The sequence below is a fragment of the Penicillium atrosanguineum genome (genome assembly GCF_028827265.1).
Source record: "Penicillium atrosanguineum strain IBT 20685 chromosome Unknown utg000007l_segment0_segment0, whole genome shotgun sequence".
Classification (NCBI taxonomy): domain Eukaryota; kingdom Fungi; phylum Ascomycota; class Eurotiomycetes; order Eurotiales; family Aspergillaceae; genus Penicillium; species Penicillium atrosanguineum.
The window spans coordinates 2,880,942-2,904,815 of record NW_026623139.1 but is presented as its reverse complement, the minus strand read 5'-3'; the positions used below and the strand labels follow the sequence as shown (position 1 = coordinate 2,904,815).

The 23,874-nt window shown below is 50.8% G+C and overlaps 11 protein-coding genes across 11 annotated transcripts; 5 read left to right on the top strand and 6 right to left on the bottom strand.

Moving 5' to 3' along the window:
• Positions 1-887: 887 nt before the first annotated feature.
• Positions 888-3,041, top strand: N7443_009294 (putative transporter; the record flags this gene model as incomplete). The annotated part of the gene is made up of 6 exons (XM_056889350.1): positions 888-1,030; positions 1,100-2,064; positions 2,118-2,246; positions 2,301-2,398; positions 2,454-2,620; positions 2,669-3,041. 6 exons carry the CDS (start codon positions 888-890, stop codon positions 3,039-3,041), a joined length of 1,875 nt encoding a protein of 624 aa, XP_056738652.1.
• Positions 3,042-3,070: 29 nt separating this feature from the next.
• On the bottom strand, positions 3,071-3,922 carry N7443_009293 (25S rRNA (adenine2142-N1)-methyltransferase; the record flags this gene model as incomplete). Its single annotated transcript, XM_056889349.1, has 1 exon — positions 3,071-3,922. One exon carries the CDS (start codon positions 3,920-3,922, stop codon positions 3,071-3,073), a length of 852 nt encoding a protein of 283 aa, XP_056738651.1.
• Positions 3,923-4,238: 316 nt separating this feature from the next.
• Positions 4,239-5,118, top strand: N7443_009292 (60S ribosomal protein uL23; the record flags this gene model as incomplete). The annotated part of the gene is made up of 4 exons (XM_056889348.1): positions 4,239-4,260; positions 4,559-4,596; positions 4,688-4,974; positions 5,031-5,118. The coding sequence occupies 4 exons, from the start codon at positions 4,239-4,241 to the stop codon at positions 5,116-5,118; spliced, it is 435 nt and encodes a 144-aa protein (XP_056738650.1).
• Positions 5,119-5,791: 673 nt separating this feature from the next.
• Positions 5,792-6,147, bottom strand: N7443_009291 (Tim10/DDP family zinc finger protein; the record flags this gene model as incomplete). Its single annotated transcript, XM_056889347.1, has 2 exons — positions 5,792-5,964; positions 6,042-6,147. 2 exons carry the CDS (start codon positions 6,145-6,147, stop codon positions 5,792-5,794), a joined length of 279 nt encoding a protein of 92 aa, XP_056738649.1.
• A 252-nt stretch (positions 6,148-6,399) lies between these two features.
• Positions 6,400-7,019, top strand: N7443_009290 (BUD31 family protein; the record flags this gene model as incomplete). The annotated part of the gene is made up of 3 exons (XM_056889346.1): positions 6,400-6,571; positions 6,648-6,778; positions 6,876-7,019. The coding sequence occupies 3 exons, from the start codon at positions 6,400-6,402 to the stop codon at positions 7,017-7,019; spliced, it is 447 nt and encodes a 148-aa protein (XP_056738648.1).
• Positions 7,020-7,663: 644 nt separating this feature from the next.
• Positions 7,664-9,772, bottom strand: N7443_009289 (forkhead box transcription factor; the record flags this gene model as incomplete). The annotated part of the gene is made up of 1 exon (XM_056889345.1): positions 7,664-9,772. One exon carries the CDS (start codon positions 9,770-9,772, stop codon positions 7,664-7,666), a length of 2,109 nt encoding a protein of 702 aa, XP_056738647.1.
• Positions 9,773-11,365: 1,593 nt separating this feature from the next.
• N7443_009288 (aspartate kinase) lies at positions 11,366-13,145 on the bottom strand (the record flags this gene model as incomplete). Its single annotated transcript, XM_056889344.1, has 4 exons — positions 11,366-11,463; positions 11,562-12,811; positions 12,876-12,956; positions 13,030-13,145. 4 exons carry the CDS (start codon positions 13,143-13,145, stop codon positions 11,366-11,368), a joined length of 1,545 nt encoding a protein of 514 aa, XP_056738646.1.
• Positions 13,146-14,174: 1,029 nt separating this feature from the next.
• Positions 14,175-15,755, top strand: N7443_009287 (C78 family peptidase; the record flags this gene model as incomplete). The annotated part of the gene is made up of 5 exons (XM_056889343.1): positions 14,175-14,672; positions 14,736-15,203; positions 15,251-15,282; positions 15,334-15,488; positions 15,547-15,755. The coding sequence occupies 5 exons, from the start codon at positions 14,175-14,177 to the stop codon at positions 15,753-15,755; spliced, it is 1,362 nt and encodes a 453-aa protein (XP_056738645.1).
• A 724-nt stretch (positions 15,756-16,479) lies between these two features.
• Positions 16,480-17,196, top strand: N7443_009286 (nucleoside triphosphates FAP7; the record flags this gene model as incomplete). Its single annotated transcript, XM_056889342.1, has 3 exons — positions 16,480-16,662; positions 16,802-16,950; positions 17,004-17,196. The coding sequence occupies 3 exons, from the start codon at positions 16,480-16,482 to the stop codon at positions 17,194-17,196; spliced, it is 525 nt and encodes a 174-aa protein (XP_056738644.1).
• A 62-nt stretch (positions 17,197-17,258) lies between these two features.
• N7443_009285 (non-canonical purine NTP pyrophosphatase) lies at positions 17,259-18,087 on the bottom strand (the record flags this gene model as incomplete). The annotated part of the gene is made up of 6 exons (XM_056889341.1): positions 17,259-17,327; positions 17,388-17,449; positions 17,505-17,541; positions 17,597-17,741; positions 17,792-17,865; positions 17,917-18,087. The coding sequence occupies 6 exons, from the start codon at positions 18,085-18,087 to the stop codon at positions 17,259-17,261; spliced, it is 558 nt and encodes a 185-aa protein (XP_056738643.1).
• Positions 18,088-18,349: 262 nt separating this feature from the next.
• On the bottom strand, positions 18,350-23,429 carry N7443_009284 (type V myosin; the record flags this gene model as incomplete). Its single annotated transcript, XM_056889340.1, has 7 exons — positions 18,350-18,453; positions 18,512-18,726; positions 18,784-18,857; positions 18,915-22,770; positions 22,836-23,025; positions 23,079-23,211; positions 23,295-23,429. The coding sequence occupies 7 exons, from the start codon at positions 23,427-23,429 to the stop codon at positions 18,350-18,352; spliced, it is 4,707 nt and encodes a 1,568-aa protein (XP_056738642.1).
• Between the last annotated feature and the right edge of the window lie 445 nt (positions 23,430-23,874).

The window sequence follows — 23,874 nt, the reverse complement described above, 5'->3', positions numbered from 1 at the left end:
TGCAGCGAAGGGAGAATGTAGAGGCCTTTGCCTGTCGACGCCTAACCGGAGTCGAAATGGGAGACCCGAAACAAAGACGGGATTCTGTCCTAACACCTATGCGTTAGATTAGTTGGGGAACTTCAAAATCACCCTGAACACAGAGAACGACAAGAAATGGGGCGCACACCTTCCTGATTGACGTAAAGTACGGCAGCAAAAATCCTCAGGCACCGTGGGGTCGAGGGGCTCCGTGGGCTGAGGTAAGCCAGGGCATGCCGTGGAGTTGGTACTTGGTACTAGGTACTTCGACTTGTACGTAACTTGGAGGGACCTACAAGTACCCTCTACATATGGCAGCCACCATCTCTTTTTCCTTTACTTTACTTTTTTTTTTTTTTCCCTTTCGTTCCCCCTCTGCAGAATGTAGCGTCGATTGACGGATTGGCGTAGTAAGACAGAACAAGATTCATGGCACTATCTCTCAGCTTCATTCCCCATCTTAATCACGCCGGGAATATCTGAAAATCTCTCTAGGATAGTCCCCAGATTTACCACGTTAGACAGATAAGACAGACATGGGCATAGAGGTAGCTAGACATGTCACCAGGATATTGGACTGTACTTCAAACACCGGTTTCCCGCAACGCCCTCAACCGAAAAGCAAGGTTGGGCGCTATGACACACGAAATGTGTGAATCCTTGGCCTATGGCTTATCTGCGCCGGGACTATCACCCCACACGGTGAGCTAAAGAGCTTCGGCGATTCAGCGTCTTATCTTTTAAGCTATCTCCAGGCAAATAAAAGGGCCTCTAATCGCGTGTCCCTTCATTTGCGCCGGTTTCTATTCTGCCCTGCTATATCGGCACCGTCAAGACGCGACGCGTGCGGATTCTCTCCGACAACGATGTCGTCCCAGAACGCGGATGAACATCATGAGGGCGACTCTCGACAGTCAACTTTGAGAGGAGGCGCGCCTAGCTCCTGGGACTATGGCCGCTTGAGCGCAGCGCATCTGATCGACGAAGAGGACAGCAGGGGCCGACGAAGGTATCTTTGCCAGACCCACCTCGGACGATGGAAATTTGTGAGAGAGAATTTCTAACCACGCCCATATAGGTCATCCTCTTTCGGCCGTCTTCGACAGGCTGGAGGCCCCAACAGTATCGACAACTTTGCCCGCTCATGGCAGAGAGCTGCTGCCTTCCCTGAAGTATTCCCGCGTCGCTCCTCGTTCGTCGAGGCAGACACCGACGATGAATGCGCCATTGCCACCGGACACGACTACGCAGCCAGGGCCTCTCAATCTCACCGTGACTCCGATCTGGATCCACCTCTACTGCTGTCCGATGAGTCTGGTGGGGAGGAAGAGGACACAACCTACTGGCACGGGTCCCAAAGGTCCAGGAAGGCACTCCCGAGCACCGGGCTCTTGGCGTCGTCCCCGGACAGAAACAACCTCACTTCGTATGGCTCGATATCCTCGCGCGTGAGTGAATCGACTCGCCAGCATGCGATCCAGCTCCATAAAGAATATCTCAGTCGGACTGATGGCGCTGCGGATCCTGATCGAGAGCCCCTCATCCTCAAACATGTTCAACATGAAGATGGCACGGAAGAGGATATCGTTGTTGGGCAATCTACTGTTCCACAGACTGTCTTCAACTCAGTCAATGTACTGATCGGCATTGGGCTGCTGAGTCTTCCATTGGCAATGAAGCATGCCGGTTGGGTACTTGGATTATCGTTTCTGGTGTTTTCTGCGGTGACCACGGGCTATACAGCCAAGATTCTGGCCAAGTGTCTGGACGTGGATCGCTCTCTTGTCTCATACAGTGACATTAGCTATCTGGCATTCGGCCAATATGCTCGTTTCATCACCAGTCTCCTTTTTTGTATGGAATTGCTAGGAGCTTGCGTGGCTCTCGTGGTGCTTTTTGCAGATAGTCTGTACGTTCTTATTCCGGGATTCAATATTCTCCAGTGGAAGATAGTCTGTGGAGTCGTCCTTTTGCCCTTGAGTTTCATGCCTTTGCGCTTTCTCAGTGTCACTAGCATTCTCGGCATCGTCTCGTGCACATCAAGTGAGTTCATCCAGGTTCCCCCATCATTTGAAAAGCGTTACTGATTTTCAAAGTTGTCCTTCTCATTTGCGTCGATGGATTAATTAAGCCAGATGCACCTGGCTCCCTTCGCCAACCTGCCACCACCTTCCTCTTCCCCGAGAACTGGGCTACTCTTCCTCTAAGTTTCGGTCTCATCATGTGTAAGAGATACTCCTACGTGGAAAAAGTTACAGGAACTGACCTCCAATTTCTAGCACCCTGGGGCGGGCATTCTGTGTTCCCCAACGTGTATAAAGACATGAGGCATCCTCATAAATATGAGAAGAGTCTCTGGTCCACATATCTATTTACAGTAAGAAAATTCATCTTCACCGAAGAACATCCAGAACTGACCCACGCGTCAACAGTTTTCTCTTGACTGCTCCATGGCGATCCTCGGCTGGGTCATGTTTGGAGACATGGTTCGCGACGAGATCACGGCCAACGTCCTCGCTATCGACGAGTATCCGCAAGCATTATCCGTCTGTATCATCATCTTCATCTCTATCATTCCGTTGACGAAAGTACCGTTGAAGTAAGTGGAGTTGACCTCTCTCCAAAAGCTTTACTAACAGTGGTATAGCGCTCGGCCCATAGTATCCACATTCGAAGTACTCTGTGGAGTAGCAAAAGGCCGTGAACCTCTCGGGGCACGGGCGGAAAAGATTCAAGAAATGGCGCGTATGGTGATTCGTATCTTCACAATCGCTCTCATTGTCGTATTGGCCATTGTCTTCCCGTCCTTCGACAGGATCATGGCTTTCTTGGGCTCGTTCTTGTGCTTCACCATTTGCATCATTTTCCCGCTTGCCTTCTATCTGAAGATCTTTGGGAAAGAGATCAGTCGAAGAGAGCGTATTCTCGACTGGGTTTTGCTGATCTTTTCTTCGATACTGGCGGCAATTGGGACCGTGTGGGCATTCTTGCCTCGTGAAATGATCTCGGGAACATCTTAGCCATGTACATACATGAACCACTTATGAAATCAGCCCTTGTTGAGGATGATCGCAAAGTTGTTCCTCTTAACGCCGGGGTTGAGCATGTCCTTTTTGAATGTCCTGGGCTTGGAGTTCCCAGTATAATGCCATAATTGATAAATGAGCTTGTTGGTCCGTTTGCTTTCCACTAGGTGAAATCCTAGGCTTGCGAGAATCTCGAGAAGCCTTTCTTCCGTGAGGTAGCGCGAGTTATCGATGCAGGCTACCGGTAAAACAAAGAAGAGGGTTGGTGTGAAAGTGATGGAGCATAGAGGTGTCAGGAATTTGACTAAGCGCTTGAGCATGTCGCCGCGGCCCGTGGCGTCCGGTACATAGTTGAGAACCAAAGACAGACTGATGATATTGAAACGATCTTCATCCGTAGATGGCAGAGGTCGCTCCATGAAGTCCTGCTTGAGAATGCCGGGCTCTTGCGAATTAAGATCGATCCGCGTCACATCCAGCGCTGGGGTCCTTGAGCAGGCATTCTTCGTACTCAGCGCGCCGACTTCAAGGACTCGCAATTTGGAATGAGACGGGTCCCAATGATCTAGCGGTGGCTTGATCCAATCAACCAAGATCTTGCTGGAGTCACCACCGCGGTCCGAGGACTGGCCGAGCTTGCTGGCAATCTGATAACTTTCCAGGCCGCCATTTGCATGGATCTGGGCATCGATGCTGCTGACCCGAGCTTCATCACCAGCCTTTGAAGCCTGTGCCCGTGCCTTAAGCAATTGATGGTGCGAGCGAATGAGAGTACGGGTGGCCTTGGAGGACAGGGCCGCCTGCTTGGACTTGACCGTCGGCGGTCGTCCAGTAGACAGTAGACCGGGCCGTTTAGACCGGCTTTTGGGAGCCATTTGAAAGGTAATGAAGTTTTTTCAGTCTAGACAAAAGAATAGAGAAAATTTCATGCTCTAAATAGCTGATCCGATACGTTTGACGCAAAAAGGACAACAGGAATTGTAATTGTACCTCCCCAGCAAGAAAAAAAGAGACGATGTACTCCAAAAACACGGAATCGAAAAAAAGCGGCCCCACATTCCCCGTGACCTGCGCTTACTCATCTCCCAGATCACCTGACCCACACAGCGCTAGGGTTTTCGCTTAGCGAAGCCACTCTGAATTGTTCGACTCACGACACTGCGACAATCATCACGACAGCGGACGACAGCCATGGCCCCTACTACCAAGCAAGGTACGTTCGGATTGATACGACATTGCTACACTACTTCTTCCCAATTGCAAACGGTGCGAGAAATGTGGTCTGGAGGAAGGAACTACAAATTTCAAAAAATTCATTTTGAAGATGCCGCGCAAAAGAGATCGGAATCATGGGAATATCAGGAAAGGCACAACACTCGGCCTCTCCTCGACGACACTGAAGTTTCTTCTTTCCTCCGGATTTCACATTCGCCCGCACCGACTCGCAATTTCTTGAAGTGGCAAGGCAATTTTTCAAGATTCGCGAAACTAACAAATATTCTCATCTACAGCTAAGGCTGCCGCCAAGGCAGTTGTTAAGGGATCTTCCGTACGTTCTCCCTCAATTTTACGACCGATTCTCGCTCCCGGATCTGGTCAAAATTCTCCATCGCACAATATACTGACAGATTGGGAAATAGCTTCACAAGTCCCGCAAGGTCCGCACTTCGACCACCTTCCACCGCCCCAAGACTCTTCAGCTGTCTCGGTCGCCCAAGTACCCCCGTGTCTCCATCCCCCGTCAGCCCCAGCTCGATGCCCAGAAGATCATTCTCTACCCTCTCAACACCGAGAGCGCCATGAAGAAGATCGAGGAGAACAACACCCTTGTCTTCATCGTTGATGTCAAGGCCAACAAGCGCCAGATCAAGGGTGCTATCAAGAAGCTGTACGATGTTGACACCGTCAAGGTCAACACTCTGGTCCGGTATGCAATATCCCGATCCTTCATCCTACTGCAATCCACTAACTTGACTACTATAGCCCCGACGGCTCCAAGAAGGCCTTTGCCCGCCTCACCCCTGACGTCGATGCTCTTGACATCGCCGCCACTAAGCTGGCTATCGTTTAAAAGGGCAGAAATGGATTTCTTTGGTTTTAGGCGAACGATGTTTTCCACCGTGGTGATTCTCAATACCAGCCAGTTCCTTGGCTGTATGTGCAGCAACGAGGGCTGAATGATACAAAAAAGAAACATTTCTTGACACGATTTAAACCTGTTCATGGACTCTACTCGGGGGTCAGATGGCGTAATATTTGGGTAGTGTAAGCACCTTGCACATGGCCTTGCAGTCGTCTACCGTAGTCAAGATGCGGACTTGCACTCCGATATCGAGTATATCTGGCACACGTGCTCTACAGCTATGGGCGACATTGGTTCACGGCGCCTCTGATACAGACGTTGAACTGTTACATTGTAGTGCAAGTTCTAATTAATCAGCCAACATTGACTCTTAAGCCTAACTACAAGGTCTAGCTACAAGGGAAAGATGTATACAGGAGATCATTGATTTTTGGCTCTAGTGTACAAAGGACTTTAAGTGTCCCATCAATCCCAACCCAGAGAATGCAACATCCAGCTATGAACAGTCTCGTGCCATCCTAGTCACAGCTCTGACGTATCATATCATATAATGACGGCGACTATCGATAACTCCGCGGTCAAGCTATGGTTCTATCCATAGTCTCCGCCATCGCCAATGTAGATCGAGATCGAGATTGAGGTCGTAGATCGAAAGGTAAATTTAGTGGCCGCCGCGGAGTACATCCAGGTGCTTCAGGATGGACATCTGGGTGTCGAACCAGCGTTCAACGCAGTTCTGGGCGCATGCCTCCTCAGCGCGGTCGAGGGTGCCAGAGGTGATGGGCTTGCCGCGGATGCACTTGGTGAAGCAGACATCGTTCAGGGAGTGGACGGCTGATGGATACAGTCAGTATACATCAATTCATTCGAATCTTTGAAGCATAGAGCAGTGCTTCTGTTTGATCACATACCCTGCTGGATGCTGGACTTCTGCGCCTCATTGGTAAGGACGGTGTTAAGCTCCTTCTTATCGGCGTCGCTAAGACTAGAGATATCAACTTGAGTCTGAGGATCCATAGTTGCGGTGTTTCAATGATGGAAAGATAGAAGGGGGAGTCGAGTAGGGCGAAGCTACGTGCAGTTCGACGCAAAATCCAAGGCGGTGGACTCCGGCACAAAAATGACGCGGCGATCATCGCAGTTGTCCCTCGCAAGGTTTCTCTGCAGCGCACCTGAAACCTCGCGAAGTCCTCAAATCACTCGTTTCTACGGTGTTACATCCCGGATTATCCTCTCGCTGTTTCTACTTTCACACCGCACAAGTCCATCATGCCGCCCATTCGCACATCCCGAAATCGCAAACCGCCGCCGGCCGGCTTCGACGATATTGAAGACACCTTGCTCGAGTTCAGCAATAAGATGAAAGATGCTGAGAATGCTTCGGGCGATGGAAAGAAGAAATATGAGGTCCTCTGGCCTATCTTCCAGATTAGCCATCAACGTACGTGTCGTTGTCCCTTTCCCCCACTTGTCTCTCCGCGGGTGGCGCTTTCCTGATCCTGACCCTCTACCTCTAGGTTCACGATACATTTACGACCTCTACTATGAAAAGGAAGCCATTTCCAAGCAGCTTTACGACTGGCTGCTCAAGAATAACTATGCGGACGCCAACTTAATCGCCAAGTGGAAGAAGCAGGGCTACGAAAAGGTATGCTACATCCTTTTTTCTCTTTCTAACGCTGTTTCCTTTCTTGAGTCTATTTTATCTGCCCCGACATCTTGCTGATTTGGGTTTCACTCCCTAGTTGTGCTGTCTTCGCTGCGTCCAAACGAAAGAGACCAATTTCAATTCCACCTGCATCTGCCGCGTGCCCAAAGCCCAACTGAAGGAAGACCAAACCATCCAGTGTGTCAGCTGTGGCTGCCGGGGCTGTTCAAGCAGCGACTAAAAATGCGACTCGAGGTTATGAGTGGTCGATACGGTCAAATGACGAGCAAGGGCTGGTCGGGCGTTCAGGTCATGCATGTGTTCTTTGGTGATTAGTTGGATGATACTCAATCAGATACCCTTTCAAACCAATGTTTAGACAAGTAATAATCTTCATTTTGCTACCTAATCAATAGCGCCTCCGAGTGTGTCCAGCCCTAGGTAAACCCATAAAAGATAGAAATCCCAACACCCGACATCCCAAATCATGAAACCATCGCTTGCTCATGTACATCTTAGCATCGTCATTAAGGTCGTAACCAGGCCATCCGGGCAAAAGAGAGTAAAAGTTAGAACCGGCGCCTCAGCACAGTCCCAAGAAACTCCCGAAAAGAAAGCAACGCCCAATCCTAACCTGGCAACATCCGAGAATTCCCAACTCCGCGACCCAAAAACGCAAAAACAGGAGGCTATAGGGTAACAAACGCAACAAGTGTGTGGGGAAAGATGAAACAGCCAGGACTCAGTGGAGACATATGAGGAAAGCAAATAAAAATAAAAATAAAACGCCAGGGTTAGTAACCCGAGTAGAATCAGCCCAGTGCAGAGGATCAAAGGCATCTAGCCGATCCATAAAACAAAAATCAGACGCTGGGATTTAAGTTTCTAGAATAGAGTAGTGTTGCTGCGGCTGGTCAAGTGAGGCCGAGCGTGAAGTGGCTTGGGCTTCAGGGTGTCGTCTTTGGAGGCACCTCCAATCTTCTGGAAGCCCTGCAAGAGATCAACCCCATCAACTTCGCCGCTATCGTTGCTCTCATCAAATAGATGGAATGAGAAAAAGTCGTCCTGGCTAGTATCGCCAAGTCGACCAATATCAGGGAGTTTGGAGGGTGATTCGGGGAACACAGATGACTTTGACCGACTCAGAGGGGGCATACCCATGCGACTATTCACGTTGACCGATGTGATATCAGCAAGAGCAGTGCTCCCACTATCTGTCCGGGAACGCTTGACAGAGCGCTTTTCAGGCGAGCCATATGCAGTAGATGAAACGTGCTCATCATGCGAGTCCGCAAAGACGTCGAAAGTGGTATGGAAATGGTCCTGAGGTGTATAGGAGGAATCCTGGAGATTGAAGGCAGGGCTCCAGGGCAGATCATCGTCCGCGAGACCCAGGTGCTTAATAGGAGAGTTGACCATCTGCTGGATCTTTCGGCGATGATTACGCAGGTTGGTGTTCGGAGACACAGAGGGCGGTGGCTTTGCTGGCTTCTTGAACTTGATGATCGGTGTCAATGGAGGGGGCAGCATACTGACAAACTCTCCCCGTAGAGGCGAAGAGCCTACCAACGTTCCAGCCTCTTTTCTGTGACCTGGCTGCCCCGGACTGATATCGTGAGATGAGCTGCGTATACGCGCAATCTCTTCCTCGGCACGGCCTCGCTTGATGCGCGGCGGTTCGATATCCAGGTCAGAGGTCAAGATATGCCCAGCCTTATTAGGCCTTAAGGCAGATGATTCCAAAGAGGAGAAATAGCCACTGTCGTTCATAGTAATGGACTTGCGCTTTCGAGGACGCTGAGCGGGAGTTGGGCCAGCCTGAGTGGGAGTGGGGGGTGTTCCCTGGCGCGCAAAGCGAGGAGGAGCAATGGGAGGAGAGGATCGGAGAGCTTGAGGTGGAGGGGAGGATCGGACGGGTGCTGTCTGATGCGATTTCACATGGGCAGTCTCGTCAGGAGCATCTTCTTGCAGAGCAGGATCAGATGCAGGCAAGGTGGCATCAGATGACAGGTCATCGTTGCGAGTGATTTTAGGTGGAGGTGCGTGTCGGGTGGGTGGAGGAGGGACCATCCAGGTCGTGGTGCTTGCGCTTTGCGGCTGGGGAACCAAGTCGCGCTGCGGGACAGCAGGAAGGGGCAAGCTAGACATCGTGGCGCGTCGAACCTGCTTGTCCTTCAAGAACTGCATCTCCATACCGGGTTCGATAGCCCAGTAGTTGCCTTTACCCGGGTCATCCTTGGGGCGTTCCTGCTTAATGAACGCCTTGTTAAGACTCAAATTGTGTCGAATGCTGTTCTGCCAGCCAGGATCGCTGTTCTTGTAGTAAGAAAATGTGTCGGAGATCCACTTGTAGATCTGAGCTAACGTCAACCGTCGATTGGACGCGCGCAAAATGGACATGCCGATCAATGTCGCGTAACTATACGGCGGCTTGGTGCCGTCGTCTTCGATGGATGGCATCTCGTGTGGTTCGGGGAGGTGAGAGATGGGCGTGTCTTCGCGTTTTTGCTTCTTCACAGATCGTTCTTTCAAAGGTGCGGCTTCCATGAGGGTGCGTTTCATCGGAACCTTGGCGTCAAAAGAAGGTTCAGGGAAGTCAGCAAAACTGCCATTGGACGGATCTTCCGGGTTCTTGTTCTCTTTGGATGACTCTGGGTTGACACTGGAAAAGGTGGTGAAGAGGGCCGACTGCGGCATGGAGGACTGGGTGTAGATGGGGAAAGATGGCTTCTTGGTGGGAGAGTCTGTGGTGAACATGGGAGGAGCGGGAGCAGAGATTGGGACGAAACCGAGTTTTCTCCCGGGATGCGAGCCCTGGGCTGACAGGCCTTTCGTCGGCGATGGCCTGTGCACGGTAGGGTGGAATGGGTTCTCAATGGGCTGCAATGGTAGCGGTGAGGGTTGAAGACGGGGCTGCGATTTGATCGCCGGGTGTGCAGATGGGGCCAGGGCCGGGGAATTGTGAGCGCTGAGCGCTGAACGCGTCGATCCCATAGTCTGGAAGGAGGGAGGCAGGCAGTCGCGTCACTAGTCCGCAGTAGGGACCATATGACGCGTCGGAATCACACAGGAAGCCGCGACTTTGTTCCGATGTGCTGCAACGGGGTTCACAAGAGCCGAGCCGACGCTGATAGTGACTGGACTGGGTTGGACGAAAGAATATCCTGTTAGGCCAATTGCAGTCCAGAAAGAGGAGTCTGGTCAGCTAGCCTCAGGCCGTCATGCAGCTGAACTAGTCGAGATGGCGAACGTTGGGCCACAAAAGCGCTAAGAGACGGCTGACACGTCCGATATGACCCAGGTCAAAGTTGGGGATGTCGCCGTGGTGATGATTCCCACGAGATGGCTGCAAGTGGTTTCTTAAAAACTGGAAATTGCCCGATGGATGGCAAGTAGCCAAGTTGGCCAGGTGAACAGATGGACAGATGGACAGATACGAGTGACGAAAGGCTGAAAGGGCCTGGAGCCTGAAGTCTAGCAGAGATAACGGGGGAGTCTGGCGAGGACGAGATCTGACAAGGGAAGGTTCTGGATGTCGCTCCCTTTTTGTCTTTTTTTTGCTTCCTTTCCCCTCCGGAGTAAAGACGATGCAGGTTCCTTTGGAGGTGGGGGAAAGAGGAGAGTAGATGGGCGCAGACGGTGAGGGTGCAGGGCGGGTATTGCCCATTGCCTGTACCCGTCAGGTATGGTATAGACGCGCGCGCGTCACGCGTTCTTTGGTGTGTTATCAGGTAATAATACGGTCAGAGATTACAATACGACGGTTTCCCAGACGTACGAAGGGATTGGCGCTCCTTGCTCGAGGCATTTGTGATGCGCGGATCAGCTCTTAGTTCAGAATAGTGGACTATGGCTGAAGTATGCGCTCCACTTCGTACTTGCATCTACTTCCCGACTAGATCTTAATCTTGCCAATCTATAAATCGTTTTTAGGACTTTCCCTTGCACTCGACTTCCTTAACTCATCATGCACTATAGCGATATAATCATCCGATAATCACCCTTCCATCCCGTTTGTAGGATTGTCCTGTAGTCACTCGATCGACTCCCCTGATCGTCCTGGCTTGCGGTATGCTGATGTAACTCTGAGACAGCGGTTGCGTCTCACCCCTTGTTCATCCCAGCCTCCCATTGGCCTCATGCGCACCTCAACACCCCTCTACTGAGGTTGATCTCGAGGTTAATAGCGTATGTACTGCACGAGACTTTCGATTGTCGGCATATAGTCTATCGTCTAAATCTAGCAGAATCATCCCAATGGATGAATGGATGCCCTTGCATGCTCTGTCAGGAACCCGTTCAAGTACATTGTATGCCACAGAAAGTAGCACGTCCCTCAAATCTTGAAACAGGGACCCTCTTCTCTATACCCAAAAAATGACACAACGCCATGCCCATGCATCGAACAATGAAAAGCATAATGCTCAGTCCCTCTAGCACCCTGTACAGAGCCCCTGGAGGTGGATGCACGCCAACTTTTCTCGAGGAAATGAAAATGAAAGAAAAAGAAAAAGCAAACATATAGAAAATGATGAAAACCGGCCCAAGGGATATCTAAAACGACAATGACGGTTGTTCACAGGACGTCTAGTCCAAGAAAGTGAACATGCTAGTGTGGATAATATTGAGAGCGCGATCCGCATCACGCTCTTCAATGACGCAGGAGATGTTGATTTCACTTGCACCTGCAGGGGGGTAAGGAAGACGTGCTGGTCAGCTTCATCCTTGAAGGGCAGAACGTGAGGGGGTGGAGAGGGTTTAAGATCGACAATCATTGACTCACCTTGCGAAATCATCTCAATGTTCACATGGTTTTCCCCGAGAGTGGTGAACATACGTCCAGCCACACCGATCATATTCTTCATTTGCTTGCCAACCAAGCTGAGGATGGCCATCTCCGGGATAATGTCAACCATTCCGTACTTGCCCAGGTCATTGAGGGCGCCCTTCAAATCATCATCAATGACTTGGTATTCATCCCTTCCATTTCCATTCAACAGGGGCACCTCTGAGTGGAGAGCCATCGACACGTGGACCTCGCTGGTCGAGATCAGATCGATAGAGAGGCGCCACTTGTCCAACACTGAGAAGATACCGGCAAAGAACCCGTGGGACAGCGATCGCTTATTCGAGTGGACGTTAATCACGAGAATCTTGTGCTTGATGGTCACGGCTGTGGGCCGCTTTGGCTTTTGCATAAAGCTGGGGCTGCGAGTGCGGAATAGACGAGGATCGTGGCCAGGTGTGGTCCGTTCGAGCTCAGCAGTAGAGTCGGGGAAGATGATGGTGCCCCGGTTCTTCGGGTTCATGACGTTTTTGATGCGAATGGGGATCTTGGCGCGGATGACCTGTTCCATAGTGAAGGGATGAATCACCTCGGATCCGTAGAAGGTCAATTCAGCGGCTTCGGCGGGCGTGATGGCGTGGAGAAGGCGGGCTGTGGGCACTTTGCGAGGGTCTGCGGTGAAAATTCCATCCACCTCCTTCCAGACCTGGAGCTCTTTTGCATGCGTACCGACAGCAACGAGGGCTGCGCAGAGGTCGGTATAGCCCCGGCCAATCTGATCGAGCAATCCACCGGGGATGGTACCGAAATAGCCGGTCATCACGGGGACTCGATGTCCACACTCCTCCACCTTCTTGCCCAGAGTGGCAGCCAAATTATTGTAGAAATCCTGATCGAGACCCTGCGCACCGATGGGGAAATTGATAATCTCGGACAGGTCCACATACTGTGAGTCTACCCCGTGGTCCTGCAGGAAGGCGGCCATGAGCCGACAGCTCAGCTTCTCACCCGTACTCATAACCTTATCCACACAACGGGCACTAATCTCTCCGAGAGTCTGGGCGGCTTCGAGGACCTTGAGGACCCGTTCGCATTCCCCGTTAATGTCGGCCACCACTTGGTCCTTCAGGTCCGCTGATTTCAACTGTTCCTCGGCGACTTGGACATGCTCCAGGCGAACGGCCTCGACAAATTGTTCATACTGCCGTGACTGGGAGTTCTCGGCGTCCCGGGCTGCCCGCAGTAACCTAGTTGACGAAGCGTTAGGAGATGGGAGATCGAAATCGAGTCTAATGCTTGTATATGACTCACCGATTGGTGGTGCCTTCGGCTTTCGTAGAACTACTTCTGGCGGAGCAGACAACGGCGACTCGATTTTCAACGAGGCTAGGTCTGTGCGAGGTAATTGCTTGTCAGCCCTGTGTAAAATGCCACTCGGTGAAGGTGGAGAGGGGCGAGAACGTACTGAACGACTTGTTCAATAATGTTCAAAGCAAACTTGCCGACGCTGGTGCCGCCAAATTTTTGAACAACCCAGTTGCTATGGACCCCATGGGCCTGGGGATTATCCTGAAGCGACATGGCCAATATTGAACCTGGGGAAATGAGATAGAGGAAGTTCACAACATGCAGATGGAGGGGAAGGAGCGAAAGCGGAGGAGTGGGCCGGCTGCGGCATCCTCATAATTTTTTTCGGGTGAGTCAGTCTCAATCTAATCATCAAATTGAGTTTTTCCGCCTTCCACTCCAGGAACGCGATGTCGGAGATGCCCCGCCAATCACGCCATCGACGGTGCCTGTTTTCATAAGCAGACATGACGTAGACGGTGCCCTTTCTAGTGCCTGAGGCAGGACATTTGTACTCCGTATGATCAACTTTTGAACTTTGGCTCGGGGGGTTTTGTCTTAGTCACTTTATTGGTGGGGTGGATTTGTACGATCTAATCTGCGATTGCCATAAATAGAGTGTTGTGCCTTGCATGTTCAGGAGTGGTTATTATCTAGCCGTCATTTGCTATAGAAGAAGAAAAAGCGTACAGGTCCAAACATTCTCACAATGTAATATTTTCGCTTTCATTGGAGGGATATTCCGAGGCACTTGCTTGAATATGCATTCCAGCGTTGTATTTGGGCCAGGGTTAAATACGTAAGTGCTTTGGAATATCTACTTCGGTCAAATGCCGGGACGTCCCAAGATATATTCTGCCGTAGCCGCCAGAAACAACCTCCTTTGGATACTTAGGTATTCCATGCTTACATATCTCATACAAGATGCCCAGATATCTTCCATATCTATGAAACATGAACCCACAATAGGGCACTCCTATGAATGAAGCAGGCTTTGATTCACCAGATTAATATATATACCATGGTACTACTGTAGGGTGTGTACTTCACCCCAGTGACTTGAGCCAAGGTGGGTCCGCGACCGCACCGAAAGGATCCTTTTCCTCCGACTCTACACATCTTGGAGCAACACTTCAACCTACTTCTTGTATCCTTTCATTCAAAAACTTTACATTGGTGACACGTCAAAACCCAAGTTCCACGTTCCAACAAGATTATATTTTTTTTGCGGATGGCATTCTCGACCATCGTTGCCTAGATCAAATGGCTGACCACGATACCCCAAGCTGCCCATTCTGCCCGTTCTCTGATTCGGATGCTACCTTTGTCTCAGCACACATCGAGTACTGTCATCCCGAGGCTGGTGCCGAGTCAGCCATCCAGCATTTAGACGCCCTCGACGCCCACAGTCCATCGCCCTTATCACCACCTGTCGAGGATGCCACAGACAAGTATGTAGACTGTCCACAAGGCTGTGGAGAGATCGTCACGGCGGCTGAACTATCTAATCATCGGGACTTGCATATCGCAGAAGGAATTGCGCTGGATGACGACAGCGTCGGTGAGGTTCCCTTCTCAGAAGACCTAGTCTCCAGCGATCACGACCTCTCAGACAAGGACGAATCATTAGACCTCACCGGGACACGAAAGAGCGGCAAGCGAGGCAGCGATCGAGTGGTTGCCAAAGCGAGAACCTCAAAATCAGGCCGCGCGAAAAGTCCCTCGAGTATATTGGGCCCAGATGGCGCGAAGAGGCTTGGGGTAAGTGTTATTTTCGAGCTGAAGTTTTTTATGTAGTAATTGCTTACATGCAAAAAAAAACAGCGCTCGGAACTGGGCCCCCATGCACATGAGAAGAAAATGCCCTCGTGGCTGAAAAAAATGCTGGACAAAGGTGGCCGAACCACAAAACAAACCCAGATCACACCGGATGGGAAACTCGCAAGACACACGCGTGTGGAGAATGAAACGGAGCATATCATCCCCGTCATTGCAAAACTCTGCGAGCAGGACAAATCTGTTCAGCGCGCTTTTCTTTGTAGCCCCAAGGTCCGCCATGTCTGCAAAATGCCTCGCGAGGGAGGGTTCTGTGGCTATCGCAATATTCAAATGCTAGTTTCTTACATTACGAAAGCTCAAGCTCCGGGCCATGAGAAATTTCCAAGGGGAGTACCCACTATCCTCGAGATACAGGATTTGATCGAACAAGCCTGGGATATGGGATTCAACAGCACTGGAAGAACCGAAACTGGAGGAATCAAAGGCACTCGAAAGTTTATCGGAACACCCGAGGTGAGCTACTCAGAAAGAGAATTGAATATTTGCTGAGTATCGCACAGGCTCAAGCTCTCTTCATGAGTCTTGGAATCCAGTCAGTTTCTGTCCATCAGACATGGCTTTGTATGCAACTAACTCCTTCTAGATGTGATGCGAGTAGTCTGGCGGAGTCAAAAGATATGCGAGCATGCGACTCTCTCTACATGGGTGTAGCTGCCTATTTTCGATCAGTATGTTCGGTCGATGACACCGAGAAGGTCTTCAAGACCGATCTGCCGCCAATATACTTCCAACACCAGGGTAAAATCCCTAAATTTCCTTATACCCACCCCAAGACTGTATCTAACTCTAGACATAGGACATTCAATGACCATAGTGGGATTTGAGATCCGCGACAACGGCCACGCCAATCTGCTGGTGCTTGATCCGATGTTCAAGACTTCTCCTGGGATCCAGCGTCTTATCGGGTCGTCAGCCAGGTCTGACAACCCGGCTCGTCTACTCAAAGCTTACCGGCGAGGATCTTCGTATCTACAAAAATACAAGATTTTCGAGCTTCTCAAGTAAGTCACAAAAATTCTCAGAATTTTTGGAGGCACTAACGATTGTAGATTGTGCAGAATTGATCCTGTTCCAGCGACTAACTCATGAAGTCGAACAACAGCATGGTAATGAAAATAAGTGAGCATACAAAAAATCAAATGCATCACACTATCAATCAACTCACTAGTTGAGGTAATACTCATTTCGTTCTTAAATGTATTTCTCAAGTTAGGCTTTATCTTATGTGTCTAGGTATTCATATATAAATAATGGGAAGGCAACAGCCACGCCCGTGACACGTCGTTTCTACTGATACGGTATATGTGCTAATCGTGGGCCACACGAGCTAAATAGTCCGTTAACAATTGATAGACAACAATGTAATTATTGGATGGTAGAATACACTTACGCACATGAAGAGAGCATTTGAATCAGGATTCTATCTTCTAATTGGTCGTTTAGCCACTACTTCAAAAGGCTTCTGAGGCAGCTTCTCTATCCACCCATAGATGTCCATATGCATAAGTTTGCTACCATTTAAAATAAAAATTGATGTGCGTCTAATATCTGCTAGTAGAGATATTAATGCTTTTAAGGTGGGTGTCCTCACTTTTGATCAGCCACTACGATAAGATAACCGGGGCAATGTTAGTCCGAGATATTATTTCGTCTGGGGAACCCATCATCTTTCTTTCTTCCCTCAATCCTCACTCACTTGTCTTTCGTTTCCTTGACGCCGTCACGAATGATGAGAACTGCCCCGAATGTGATTGTCACCGGCACCCCCGGAGTGGGCAAGACCGTGCACTGCGAGCAGCTGGCGCAGGATCTCGGGCTCAAGCATCTGTCCGTGAACCAGGTCGCCAAGGACCGTGATTGTTATGAAGAATACGATGAGGAGCGCAAGAGCTGGGTCGTTGATGATGATAAGGTATGTTGCTGGTCCGCGACTTTGGTGTGACATTGTTGCACCATGGGGGTTTTTTTTCTGCCCGCATTGCTTTGGTGGGGTCGAACAGTCTCGAAGTTCTGATTGCCTTGCGCAGAAGCTGACTCGATCTGTGATTTAGCTGCTGGATGCCATCGAGGACGAGGTGCTTCAGGGTGGCTATCTAATTGATTGGCACGCCTGTGACATGTTCCCCAAGTCCTGGATCGATCTCGTCGTTGTTCTCCGCTGTCCCCAGACATCAGTCCTTTACGACCGCCTTTCTTCGAGGTATGGTTTTTTACTCTGTTACATTCGTGCAAATCTAACTAGCGCATTCTTAGGGGCTACCACGAAGAGAAATTACAAGAGAACCTCGACGCCGAGATCTTCGGAGTCCTACTCGAAGAAGCGCGCGAATCGTACGACGAGGAAATCGTGGTGGAGCTGAACAGCGAACAGGACTCCGACGTCGAAGCCAACTGCGCGAGGATTTCACAATGGGTGCAAAGCTGGAAGGAACAGCACGCGGAATAATGGAACCGATCTTTGTCTTTCTCTATGATCTTCTAGATCTATATATACCCAACGTCACCTTTTTACTGTTGTCCCTCGGCCAGCCAGTGTTGGAACTTGACCAGAGCCTTGTACCGATGAGAAATCAGGTTCTGATAGTTTATTAGTACTAGTCTCGACACTGCTGTGAATGAAGAAAAGCGATTTTTTACCTTTGCCTCTTTCTCCATCTCGGCGTAGGTCTCCCCCTCATACTCGAAAATGGGGTCCCAACCTGCAAGGCCCAGGATTAGTAGATGAAGTTGCCTGCAAGGTTCTTTGACACTTACCGAAGTTGGTCGGGCCTCGCGGCCGAACAATGGTTCCCTGAATAGAATTAGATCCGATTCCGCAGTAGTCCTTCCGTGGAGGCTTGACTCACCTCGGTGCGTCCCTGGAACAAAATGGGCTCGGCTCCAGGACCCCGACAGAAGGCAAAGGTGCATACGGCTTCGGCGGTCCGATCTTCGAACCCATCCAGCATCTTGTTCAAGCCCTCATGACCCAGGGACTCCATGAACGATTTACTGATTTGGACTTAGCTGCTGAACAGGGGGCATGGGGGGGACTTCCTTACATGTAGGGTCCGGGCAGGCCCTTGAGAGCATGGAATTCCAACGCAGTATCTTCAGTTAAGGCCGGACCATTGATCTAGATTCAAAATGAGCTTCGACTGACCAGAGCGAGTTCAATTAGACATACAGTCTCAGCAGCGCGACGGGCCTTTTCCTTGGCGATTTCTTCGATCGTGCCTTGAATTTCCGGCACATCCACGGCCTGACTATCCACCTCAATGACGTTGCCAAGAATGGCGCGCACCTCGGTGAGCTTGTTCTTGTTGCCTGTGATGAAATTGACCTTGGTCAGGGTCATGATGGCGGTTTGAGGTGTTGAGGTGTTGGTGGGAGTTGTAAGAGAGTTGAGTTGGCTCCACCGAATTCCCCGCGGGAGGACACCGCTCGACCCGTAAATTGATATCACACTACACTTCTATATTGCGAACTACTCATCGAGCAAATGATCATATGCATCACTGTATTGCAAAACCCGAGATCACTCAGGCATATGGTTGTGGTGAAATTTCACCGGTCGTAATCCGTAGCTCACAGAAAATTCCAACGTCTAATATACAGATCTACTCCTCCAGAACCCCGTTATCGATCTCAAGCTTCTCCTGTTGCGCCATCGCCTGCGCCGACACAATTTCAGCCAATCGCTTCAGACGCGGCGTTTGAAGCCCTGTTGGATAGTCAGTAAGAGGAGTGTGAGGAAGCGGAGGGAAAATATGGTCACGTACAAGATGGAGTGTATGTCTCCAGGGCCGTGATAACCCTGGGCTCGGCGATCTCATAGGGACCGCTGTCTTCCATATCCACCGGAGTCAGCAGGAGAACATCACTCTTTTCTGTAACCCGGGAGGCAACAGCCTTCATGATCTCGCCGTTAATAGGCTGTTCGTAGTCTGCGACGAGGTACTGGTTGAGAAGCTTCTGAATTTGGTTCGGGGAGAGCCTGAACAAGGAATTAGCATATTTTGTACCAGACAAATCGTAAGCCGGCTCGTCTTACATCCAGCAGATATCCTGAATGATCTCAATATCATTCAATGTAGCCTTCTTAAGCTGAAGAAGCTTAGTCGCTTGCTGTAAGGGTGTCAGTGAGACGTAAGACCTCAAAAAAGATAAGTGCGTAAACTATACCATCAGATGCTCCAGCTGTAGCGTCCCCTCCGGCATGTCATGACTCTTACACCACTCCTCGATCCGGGTAATGTTGTAGTTGATCTGGAGACCACGCTTCCACGACAAGAAGTTTCGTCGCATAAGAAGGTCGTTAAACGCCGTCACACCCACTAGCCGCAGAAGCTCAGTAACAGTCTGCGTGATGATGGTGTCCTCGAGGTAAAACGCTTTCATTGCCCGATAGACGCCGTTCAGAAGGCTCAGAAGGTTGTCCATGCTGTAGGCAGGGTTGTTGTTCGAGGGCAAAAGCTTGCCGAGGAAACGGTTGGTTTCGCTGGTAACGAAACCAGGGAGTGATTGCGACTCAATAATAGCCGGGACAATCATCTTGTACAGTTTCTTCTTCAACACCTTCATCCAGGTGTGGTAGATGTTGAACTCCAGGCTCTCCAGGTCATGCTTCACAATTTCCAAAAGACGATCGTACTCGTAGTTATCGGTCTTCTGGGCTTCGTACCAATCCTCAGCCAGGAACACAAACGACAACATTTCGTGCACGTTCGATAGCCAGAAAGCGCCAGGGTTGACAGCGTCATCACCATCATGCTGCATGACTTCCTGTTGGATCGACTGCATGACGTTGGCCAGGAAGCGCTCAGATTCCTTCACGAAACCGTTGTTCCACATCTCGGAGGTGACCAGGTTGATCAAGTAAGCAGGGAATAAGACTTCCTTTTCAGTCGGAGGTGGGGTAGAGCTGGGAAGAGGAATCTTGAGGTTGCGAATAAGGCCCATGGTGACCTCCTCGTTCAAGTCCTCCTCTTCAGACAACAAGTTCTCGAGTTCTGCCTCGACCGAATCCAGACCCGGGGAGATCGCTGCGCCTGAACGAGCCGCACCGGGACCAGGGATAGCCATCGATACTGGGCGCGGGTTGTAAGCCCCACTGAAGCGATCGGTTTCGATCTTCTCTGCACCGGCGCTGCGTCGCTTAGGTTTAGGCTTCTTGGAAGACACCAAGTTTATCAAGCTGCTGGCAGGAGCCGGAGCTGCACCACCATTGGGCAAATCGCCATTGAGACCATTGACTGGCACGGATCGCTTGGCGACCTCCAGCTGTTCCTCTAGTTCCGAGACACGTTGACGAAGAGCAGACTTCTCCTTCTCGTGGTCACCGTCAAGCACCTTCAGGCGCTCTAGCTCCTCGTTGGTAACACGAAGTGCCTCGCGGGAGACTTTCTCCTCCTCCTGGAGACGCTTGATAGTGGCCTGAGCTTCAGCGTGGCTTTGCTGGATCTTGCTCATCTCTTCCTCGACAGCCTCTAGGCGGGCTGCTGTGATACCGGCCTGGTTAGCCTCGGCCTGGAGTTCCTTGGCACGGGCTTCTAAGGTGTTGTGTCTACTCCGCCACGACTTCAGCTGAGTTTCGTAATTCTCGAGCTGAGAGACTAAGGACTTGTTTTCACGCTTCAGTGACTCCAAGTACTGCGTGAGCTCCACGACCTTGTTCTCAAGCTTGTAGGAAATCTGCTTGAGATCACGTGCTTCCTCGCGCAGGGACTTGTAGATCTTTCTAGCCTGCTTACGTCGCCACAGGTTCTGGACAATAACCACTTTGTGGCGGTACTGTCGCCAAGAACGTAATTGACGCCACGAACGGAAAGCCCGTTGAATAACCTTGGCCGCATTGCCATTGATAGAGTCCATGATGTTTCGTCGGCAAAGGAAACCCTTCGTAACGGACTGGAACAGGATGAAGTTTCGCCGAATCTCGTTGTATCGTTTCCTGTCCTTCGAGCCACGCCAGACTCTTTGAATCGTGGTAGCAGCCTTTGTCCGACGGATTTCCTGAGCCTGCTGCCTTGCCAGGAATCCACGGATGAAAGCTTGAGTAGTGAGGATAGATTCACGAGCCTCCAGATAGCGGCGGCGGTAGTACTTGCACCGCAGGTTCTTCTGGATCATAATTGCACACTCGTTCAGTCTCGACGTGCGTAGGTTCTCCAGGAAGGCGAGCATGCCAGCCCGGAAAAAGATCTTGGTAAGACCCAGCTGGTACTTGTCTTGCTTTTGATGACTGGCATCGCCCAATGCCTTGCGAAGAATGGCATGACACATGTCTCGAATTTCCGACGTCCACTGGGAGGAATGACAAAGCATGTAATAGCGAATGGCAAACTCCTCGTAAGTCCAACGAGTGGGATATCCTGCAGTACTGATTCTCACAGTCTCGAGGACACCGCAAGCTCTCAGCTGACTGAGGACCATTGGCCCCTCAAACTTCCAGGCTTCCTTGGCTTCGTTGGGCTTGATGCAACGGATATAATGCACCTCTGTAGAATTGATAGTGCCCATCAGCTCGATCAACGAGGATTTGAAGATTCCTCCAAGCGTGGGCTTCCGGTTGACGGCAACACCAATCCGACGGCCTGGGGCTGCCGCAACCGGTTTGGATGAAACCGCTGCCGAGTCTTTGTCACGCACTGCAGCGGCAGTGTCAAGAATCTCCTTGATGAACGCATTAGATGAGTTACGCAGGACCTCCAGGTGCTCGTCTGGAACAGTGTCGCGATTCTTTTCAATAAAGCCGTCAGACTCGTAAGTGACATCAACAGCATAATGGCAAACGGTAAACGCAGACTTGCCGAAGCGAGGCTTCTTGTAGAACTTCTGCTTATCGGCAGCGAAGTGATGATGAAGCTTAGTGACAAATTGCTCATCAGAGCCCATGGGGAGGCGGGATTCTTCATCCAGTAGCGCCAGGATTCCAAGCTTGGCCTCAATCAAGTCGATACAAGGCTGATTGTCCGAGAAATCAATAAAGGTCCAGTCGATCTCTTCGCGTACATACTCTTCTTGCTCGAGTTTGAAGACGTGCTGGTTAAATTCCTGCTGCAGCTTTTCGTTCGCGTAGTTGATACAGAACTGCTCGAAGGAGTTCTTCGCGAAATGCTCGAAACCGTAGATATCCAGCACACCAATGAAGGTTACAACTCGGCCGAGGACCTCATCAGTGGCCAACCCACGGTTAATCTTGTCCACCAACCAGTCGAAGAGACTCGAGTAGATGAACTTGGCAACCGAGTCTCGGACCACAAGGGCTTGCTGCTGGGTAAGATTGGAGGTAATCTTTTCGCCTCGAGTGATAAGCTGCTTCTTGACGATCCACTTGGCAAACTCGGTGGCATCGATTCCGAGCATCTCACAAGCACGCACAAGCGACGGCTCCGATGACGAGAGGGACGATTCTGTGCGAGTCGCAGTAATCTTTACGTTACCGAGCTGTAGCAAAGCGGCAAGAATACGGAAAATCTCAGTCTGGGCCTGCTGCGACACCCCGATGGTGGCCAGCGATTTCCTGGTTGCATCGAATTCGGCCTTGTCATCAACACCGTCAATAATTGGAGTACCACCTTGGTTGAGATACTCGAAGTCCTCGACCGGCAACAGACCCAGCTCCTGCTTCTCCTCATCAGTAGCACCGGCCACCAGTTGGTAGAAAATGTGGTAGTTGCGCTCCTTGAGGGGTTGGAACACAAGTCTCGAGCGCTCAAGCAAATAAGTCCGGATTTTCGCACCGATAATGTTGGTCTTGTCGTCGAACATGATCTCGATGTATTTGCCAAATCGGGATGAGTTGTCATTTCGGGTTGTTTTGGCGTTACCAAATGCTTCCATGACCGGGTTCGTAGCGAGTATCTGTTCTTCCGTTTCACTGATGGCATCCGCTCGGCTCGTCGTGTATTTTCCAGGTTGATCCGAGGACTCGCGAGTCGCAAAGTACCGCATGATGTATTTGGCGCTCACGGTCTTACCAGCACCTGATTCACCAGAGACCACAATTGTTTGGTTCTTTCCATCGCGAAGCATGTCACTATTTGTGTATCCGTAAGCAGAAAATTCAGCCAGACAAAGCAAAGGACGAAAAGTAGCACTTACGCAAAAGCCTCCTCTGCAATGGCAAACAGATGCGGTGCCTGCGAGGCACGTTGTTTGCCAGCGTAGACCTGCACCATCTGCGGCACATAGAGAGAGTCTACCCGGGCGAAGGGGTTGGTCGCAATCAAGACGATTCCACTGTAAGTATATATCTCTTTCTGGGCGTAGCGGAGCTTTATAGCCTGCAGGACTTCAAAGCCGTCAGTTGAGGGAAAAAGATCGCGGGCTGTTTGCGGGACGAACCAGCAGGTTCATTCAAGTGGGACAGGTTGGTCAGGTCCTCGCTTGCCTCTAACATGGCAGGGTTCATCAATGGCGGCAGATTCGAGTTGTTGTCGACCTGCAACTCGGCCTGCGTGGTCTCCACAGTTTTTGTCTGTTTACATCGCCATCCCGATCAGTATTTGTCCAGAACCTTCCTTGGTCCAGCCCAGCAGTGCTGAGTACAGTGAAACTCACCTCGCCATTCTCCAGCTCAAACACCAGCTGCACCTTCTCTCCATCCACCAGCTTCTCCTTGACCTCGGAGGCCACCCAGCCCTCTGTCGGGTCAGGCTGCCAGGCCCTTGTGCCGACCTCATAGGTATGCGCCATGGGACCGGTGTCCGACAGTAGTGCCGAACGCAATCAATTATTGGAGAGGAAGAAGTGAGGAAGGGAAGCGTCTAAAGAATGCCGGATTGGGGGGTTCGGGGGAATCGGATACAAGGGGGGAAAGGTAGATCAATCACAGTCGCAAACGAGCAGTCCAAAGACAAGGGGTCTCACGGTGACCCCTCATCGGCTCATACTTCGAAAGAAGGGGGAAAAAGAAGGGAAAAGAAGTGAAGGCTGTGAAGGTTGTGAGAAGGGATCCCTTGTAACAGCTGGCCATTTAGCGAGAGAGCCCCTGAGCTTTCGGGAAGCAGTTGGGGTGCCGCGCCACACCCCACAGCCCTGTCACCGCCATCCGCTTCTGCTTCTGCTTCTGCTTCTGCTTATGCTTCTGCTTGTGCCTGTGCCTGTGCCTGTGCCTGTGCTTGTGCTTGTGCTTGTGCTC